General features: G+C 37.9%; 1 protein-coding gene across 1 annotated transcript; it reads right to left on the bottom strand.

Moving 5' to 3' along the window:
* Positions 1–2,722: 2,722 nt before the first annotated feature.
* On the bottom strand, positions 2,723–3,690 carry LOC108364520 (uncharacterized). The gene is made up of 2 exons (XM_017618222.1): positions 3,480–3,690; positions 2,723–3,383 (listed from the first exon to the last, which is right to left on the bottom strand). The coding sequence occupies exons 1-2, from the start codon at positions 3,491–3,493 to the stop codon at positions 2,795–2,797; spliced, it is 603 nt and encodes a 200-aa protein (XP_017473711.1). The 5' UTR covers positions 3,494–3,690; the 3' UTR covers positions 2,723–2,794.
* Between the last annotated feature and the right edge of the window lie 3,835 nt (positions 3,691–7,525).

Consider the following 7,525-nt stretch of genomic DNA (forward strand, 5'->3'; position numbering starts at 1 on the left):
AAAAAAAAGCACCCTAATAAGTATGTTGCTATAATTATGATGTATCTTAAATATGTAAATCTTATTTATTTAAATATGAATAAACATTTTGAAATGAGTTCAGAAAAGAAGCTTTGATAATATAGCCCCCAAAAGCCTGCTTCTATCAGAATGATGGTTGCACCAGCTTCCGAGAACAAGCGCTCGCTTGCCACTGGTCGTTCGGCATAATACCATAATACGAACGGAGTGAATGAATGTCGATGTTTTTCACTTTTCTAGACGATGTATCGTCCAGCAAAATATCGGTTTTAACATCGATATTTTTGGACGAAACATCGATGTTTTGAAAACATCGATGCATCGTTTGCATCCCTAATCGCAGTAGCTTGGCGTTGTTTTCACATTTCAGTTATCCGCAGTGTTTCGATATTTAGAAAAAAGCGTTTGCTGAATTCGCTAATAGCAGACAAGCCGACGGTTGCGCAGGACAACGTCTGTCGGTTTGTGCGATGAAGCTTTTTATGTCTACACAAGCGTTAATAGGAAAGTGAGCGTGAAATTTAAAATTTTGAAGAGGAAGGTTTGTGAAATTTTTTATCGATTGTCAAATAAGTAGGCAGTTATTCGGTTGTTATCAGTGTTGCCGTTTTAGACCTTTGGTGGCTAGATTTAGCTACCACATACTTTTTTTGTCCACTTTAATTTAAAATTGCCCCTTTGCCCCCACGAAAAAGTTGTATATGCTTAATTTGGTCTAATTTTTTTTCATTTAGGTAAGAGATGAATTTTTAAACTAAGAAAAAGACTGATATATATACATATATGTATTTTATGTTCCTTACGTTTTTATATATGCTTAATTTGTTAAATGGCCCATCAAGTCGATTGACCGTGTATGTTCTTGTGGCGTGATTGTACCCAGGGTAGGCAAAAACTCGGACTCGTAGCTGCAATAAGGCGAGGCACGAGAAGTGTGGCTTGCTCGGCAAACGAGCGAGCGCCGCTTGTTTGCTCGGCTGCTGTGTGTTGCCTCTCTCGCAGTGCCGAGAAGAGTGTCCAGATTTGGGGATTTCGCGCCAATTTGGCGATTTTTTTTGGATATTTGCGCGTAAAAATTTAGGAAATCGCCGTTACCGATTTTTGGCGATTTTTTCCCTTTAAATTTTTTCCAATTGTAAAAATATACAAAACTTAGTTTTCCGCGATAATTTTACAGAAGCGGCTAATGACCTGCGTTTCTCGCGGACTTGACTAAAGAAGCATATTAAAAGACTGTCAAAAATTTATAATCGCCCTAATGGAAGAATTAAATACTTTTAAAAAAAGCTTTGATTTTGTCACCAGAAAAGTGTGTTAATCACAAGAGGGCGAGTTTCAGGGACCTTCCAAGTCACAATTTGACTTTGAAGGAAAGAAAAGCAGCGGAAACTGAATATTAACTTTCCCATGGAATAACTTTTTCATAACCATTCCATCCGACTCTGAAGAATTTTGGATAATTGCTTACGGAGTGAAAACCGCAAGAGGCAATAAAATGTTTGGAAATATAAGTAAAGTAGCCTTCATATTATTATCCTTGCCGCGCTCACATGCTTTTGTTGAGCGCGTTTTTTCCGTAATGAATTCAACAAAAACTAAGATTCGTAATGGGATGAGGTTGGAAAGCCTTAATTCAATAGTTCGAATAAAGTGTTATATGAAGGCTGATAGTTTCTGCTGCAAAACGCTTCCAATATCAAACAGTATGCTATCAAGGTTGAATAGCTCAATATATGACAACAACAGAAATGTAAATCATTCAGACACTATAGGTGATTTTGAAGAAATTGTGGAAACAGCTGATCTCGCCTTATTATAGGTTTCTATTTAACCTATAATAAGGTTTCTATTTTATTTTTAGCGCCAAGCTCGTAAAAAGCGGATTGTGCGATTAATCAATTAATATGAGTTATAATAAATTTAATAATTGCGCAGTCCTATTGCAAAATGTGTTGAAACAAATATTTTTAAAAAGTATGCGTATTTTTAAAGAAAATTGTTTGTACATCCCTATTATACATATAAGTGATTTGTGTTATTTATTATTACCCTCTGAAGGTATTATATTCGTTTTTGGTTTTAAAAACCGTATTATAACAAGATCTCATTTTGAAAAGAAAAGATTTGTTAAATCGATTTCTGGAATTTTATTTAAAAAAAAAATTGCGATTTTTGGCATTTTTTTTTAACAGAAATTGCGCTTATTTTTAAACAATCTGAACACCCTGGAGCTCGGCTGAGTGGAAGATCGACCTATCTCGGCAACCAGTTCGAAAACACTCTATCTCAAAAAACTTTTCAAGAACGCCCTATTTCAGAATTCGTTTCAAAAACGCCCTATCTCAGCTGCCGATTCAAAAACGCCCTATATCAGCATATTTTTAATACATTTTGAAGTGAGATAGGGGGTTTTTGAACCGAATTTTGAGATAGGGTGTTTTTCAATTAAATTCTGAAATAGGCCGTTCTTGAAAAGTTTTTTGAGATAGAGCGTTTTCGAACTGGCTGCCGAGATAGGTCGATCTTCCACTCAGCCATCGATATATACTTATGTACTTCCATATAATTAGTTTACTTTTCTAAATTTTCTTAATGAACACGGAATAAATCATTTTTTTAGACTTCATTTTCATTTAATTTAATTTAATAAAATATATTAAATTGACATCACATGGTTTCAATAATAAAAATAATAAAAGATTTCAATCTAGAAAGGTTAAAAAGGTACATTTCACAGCTTCATCTTATGACTAATAAAAAATAAATTCAAAATCTACTTTTGCAGACATCGGTTCAATATTGATTTTAATTCCAGCAACGCTTGGATTCGCTCTTTCTCCAGTGAAAGTTTTTCCCTCTCCACAGCCATTGCTTCGTCATGTCGGGTTTGCTCTTTAATAGCTTCTTCTTCAAAAAACTTTAATATTTCGCTGTTTGGGTTTCTCCGAGGATGTGGTGCTCTACGACTTGAAGTCGGTGGAGAATTGGGTGGCTCAACATTACCTTCTTCTAATGGCGGCGACGATGGTAGCTCCAACGACGCTTGCAGATTTTGTGGCGGAGGATTGATGGAGTGCCTGGTACCATACACCTCGTCAAAATCTTCAAAATATAGCCAAGATGTTGCTTCCCTACCGGAGGAATTATTGCGCTTTTTTATACGTTTATACGATACCAGCATATTTAAAAATTTTCTTTGTGCAATGTGTCTGTCTATGTTAATGTCTCTGTTGATTTTTTTTACTTCTTCCACCACCTTATTCCATAGAACGCTCTTTTTTCTCCTTCCAGATGCAAATTCGTCTTCCATATTTAATCGAACTCTAAGCAGCAACTTAACTTCAGCCGTACTAAGATTTTCGCTGAAAATAATAAAAATATAATATAAGAGTGTTTCAAAACTATACGTTTAACAAATTTTCATTGTAAAAATTACAGAAAATTAGTTTTGTACTCACTTTTCTTCCGACATGGTACAAGCGTAATCAGCGGCAGTGTAATTTTTTTATGCAAATGATGAGCGACGCTTGATAGAAACATGGCGTTTTAGAACGCTCGACATTTGCAGTGCTGCCATATTAGCATTTCTGAACGTTCTGCTGGTCCTGCAAAAGCAGTATGCGCATTATACTGCATTACTGAACACACCCACAGTACGACAAGACCTACTTAACACAAAGCTCATCAGACACAAAAATTTAACCCTAAACGAGGGGACACAGCAACACGGAAAACGACAGCGAACGACGAATAGGATTTTAAAAACAGATTGGCATTAACCACGAAAGCAGACGGACGTTGAAAGTAAAAAAACCCACCACCGCGCAATAAATTGTTAAACGTGAACTTTTAGTTAAATAATTAAATAAGGCTATCGTGTAAAATGTAATGTGAACTTATTCGTAATAAATGTTTAAAAGCTAATCAATCGTTTTATTTCATAGCACAGAGAAATCCCACAAGATTTGGTGTCAGAAGTGGGATGCTAAAAATACAAAAAAAACGACATTAACTTAACAAACTAACTTTTAATGTTAAGTAGGGCCTGTCGTACTGTGTTAACCAAACACGATAGTGATCAGTACTGTGACTTCTGCGGAAAAGGCACCATCGAAGACCCGGAGCACATACTTCTACTGTGCCCACGATTCAGCGAACAGAGACGTAGACTCCAACAGTATATCAATGCAGCACTGTCTCCAGAAGCTGTAGTAAATTATATGCTGAGAGGTAGAGAGGAATGGAGTTTATCCAGCAGTGAAATAACGTCAATTATGAAATGTTTGAGATGTCTAGAGCGGCAGAGACGTGCAATAGGTATGTAATGCAAAAGCGCGGATTGGAACCTAGGCCGTTCCAACCGCCAAGGCAATGCGGCTCTGAAATTCGGGAACCCGAAGAGCATGAGCGGATTGGAACCTAGCGCGTTCCAACCGCCAAGGCAGGCGGCTTAGAAACTTTCAAACCGTCTCCCCAACATAGCGTCGGCGCGGATTGGAACCTAGGCCGTTCCAACCGCCAAGGTAGTGCGGCCTTGTAACCTATTCGTCAAAATCGTAGGAGCGGATTAGAACCTAGGTCGTTCCAACCGCCAAGGTTATGCGGTTTAGAAACTGGCGCTCTCAGACCTCCTCCCCAACAATGAAGTTCATTTACCAAAGCGTAGGCGCGGATTGGAACCTAGGCCGTTTCAACCGCCAAGGCAGTACACATAAACGTGCATGGGCTTGAGACTCGAAATTTCTGAATGCCTGTTCAACGAAACTACCAGCGACGGGGCTGCTCAATCTGGCCCGACCGCTACAAGAAAATCATCTAAACGGGTGTCCTCACTATTCCAAATAGTTAATATATAAGTACCGTGTTTGTATATGGTTTTAACTTCAGGTAAAGACACTTAAATAAATACATAGTAGAAAAAGAAAAGAGTTTCACTAATTAAGACGTGGCAGAACCTATTAGGTACAGCCCAGGACTGAGTACATTTGACTGGAACGTACGTGCGAGCTTAGTGCTCAAACAGCCTCCCGCCGGAGTACTTGACGGTGTTACCGGGGGGATCGGCACTTGGACAGTAGGAGGTCTAGTTCGGGTTAAAGTCCACACTGACGGGTACAGGCTTTCGATGCTTCCTCTTCGTAAAAACAAAATAAAAAAATGTATGTACATATGCATGTATTTTGTCTTTACAGAGAAAATAAGTAAAGAGGATAGTAAATCGTTTGTGCAGCAGAAACAAAAAAAAATCCTAAGTACTTTTTAACACCCCAAAATAGTTTGCTATTTACTTGTAGCAGTTATGCTGTATACCTGAAAGAAATATATGAAGATAATCCTTTGTGAACAAATTTATTTGTGGCCTGTTGTCCAAGGACATATGTATGTACATTTGTATGTATGGATATGTATTATTATTATTATTATTATTTATTAACAAATTAAATAAATTATTGCATTAATATTATTGAGCGAGCATTAGCTGCCAGGACTATCAGCTCTAAATAATAAACTCTTTGTGTATCACTTAAATAAGTAAAATTGTCAATCGAAAATCAGCTTTAATAAAATAATTATTTCTATATACGGACACGAATATGCTTTATAAAATTGTTTATATAATTTATATTTTCTTACGTAGGCGTTTTAAGAAGTTCAATCCAGTTGCTTTTAAGATATTGGTTTCTGATTTCAACTAGGATATAACAGTCTTGAAATAACCTCTCTGAAGTTGGCAGGACAACTTTTGCTCAAAGCAAAAATTCCTATCGGATAATTTGCCGTTAATTATCCGTGAAAAGAATAATTTTGCCGCGGACATATTTTAAAAAATATCGCGTGCCCTGCTAACTTCCGTGAAAACCAATTAAGGAAACCCGCTAAACCCAAACTAACTATCTGATAATTTGCCGTAAATTATCCGTTGTTTATCCGTGAAAAGAATAATTTTGCCGCGGATATATTTCAAAAAATATCGCGTGCCCTGCTAACTTCCGTGGAAGTGGAGTTTTTTTTAAAATATGTCTGCGACAAAATTTTTAGTCCCACGGATAAACAACGGATAATTTACGGCAAATTATCAAATAGTTAGTTTGGGTTTAGCTGGTTTCCTTAATTGGTTTTCAGAAGGTGCCCTGCTAACTTCCACGGAAGTTAGCAGGGCACGCGATATTTTTTAAAATGTGTAAGCGGCAAAATTATTATTTTCACGGATAAACAACGGATAATTTACGGCAAATTATCAAATAGTTACGTTTGGGTTTAGTTGGTTTCCTTAATTGGTTTTCAGTAGGTGACCTGTTAACTTCCACGGAAGTTAGCAGGGCACGCGATATTTTTTAAAATGTGTAAGCGGCAAAATTATTATTTTCACGGATAAACAACGGATAATTTACGGCAAATTATCAAATAGTTAGTTTGGGTTTAGCTGGTTTCCTTAATTGGTTTTCAGAAGGTGCCCTGCTAACTTCCGTGGAAGTTAGCAGGGCATGCGATATTTTTTAAAATATGTCCTCGGCAAAATTATTCTTTTCGGATAATTTACGGATAATTTACGGCAAATTATCCGATAGGGATTTTTGCTTTGAGAAAAAGTTGTCCTGCCAAGTTCAGAGAGGTCTTGAAATATGTGTTTTAAAGAGAGCGTATCGCCACAGAGTGCACAGGATGGAGGTGGATCACCGGCCAGGAGATGTTGGTGAGTGTCCTGGGTATGGCCAAGGCGCAAACGGGAGTAGTTCTTAATCTGCGATTTTGGGATGTCGGCAGGGTATCGTATATTTTTTAGGTCTCTGTTGATGGGTGAGTAGTGGTGATGGTTATATTGAAGCCATTCGCTCTTCGATTTTGCCTGGAGGTAACGCTTGATTGCTGCACACATGTCTTTCTTCTCGCACGTTCCATCTTTTGTTACCGGTAGAGTGAGAACAGATTTTGCTGCCCCATCAGCCGCTTCGTTGCCGTAGATCCCTATGTGACTAGGGATCCAGAGCAAGCGTATAGTAGATACCTTATCGATGAGTAAGTATCTTATTTTATTAATGGTCTTAGGGTTTGACAAGGGGTTTTGAATTGCATTTAGCACTGATTTGCTGTCCGTGCATATGAGAGTTTGGCAGCCCTTCTCCAACGCCATTGTTATTGCGCAGCGGATTCCGACTGCTTCTGCAGTGAAAAAAGACGCGGTGTCTGATAGAGTCTGTACCCTCAAAGTGTGACCAAACTTATTTACTACTGCGAAGCTTGCTGGTGAGGTTTCAGTTCTCGGCCCATCTGTGAACCATATGTTCCAGCCATCAGCTTCATAATGAACTTTGCGCTCTCGGAACAAACATAAGAAGACATCAGATTTCATGATCTCCCATGGCGGATGATTTGGTTGGTAGTTTCCTCCATGTAGTGGAAATCTAGATCTTTGGAAATTTTCAGTATTCGATGTATTGCTGAGGGAGTTCTTTGCTGTCTTTGTGTGTGGCTAATGTTTTTGATGTCATTATCAATGACCGAG

The sequence above is a fragment of the Rhagoletis zephyria genome, unplaced genomic scaffold (assembly GCF_001687245.7).
Source record: "Rhagoletis zephyria isolate East Lansing unplaced genomic scaffold, Rhagoletis_zephyria_1.1 Rzeph_scaffold_01581, whole genome shotgun sequence".
NCBI classification, from domain to species: Eukaryota; Metazoa; Arthropoda; class Insecta; order Diptera; family Tephritidae; genus Rhagoletis; species Rhagoletis zephyria.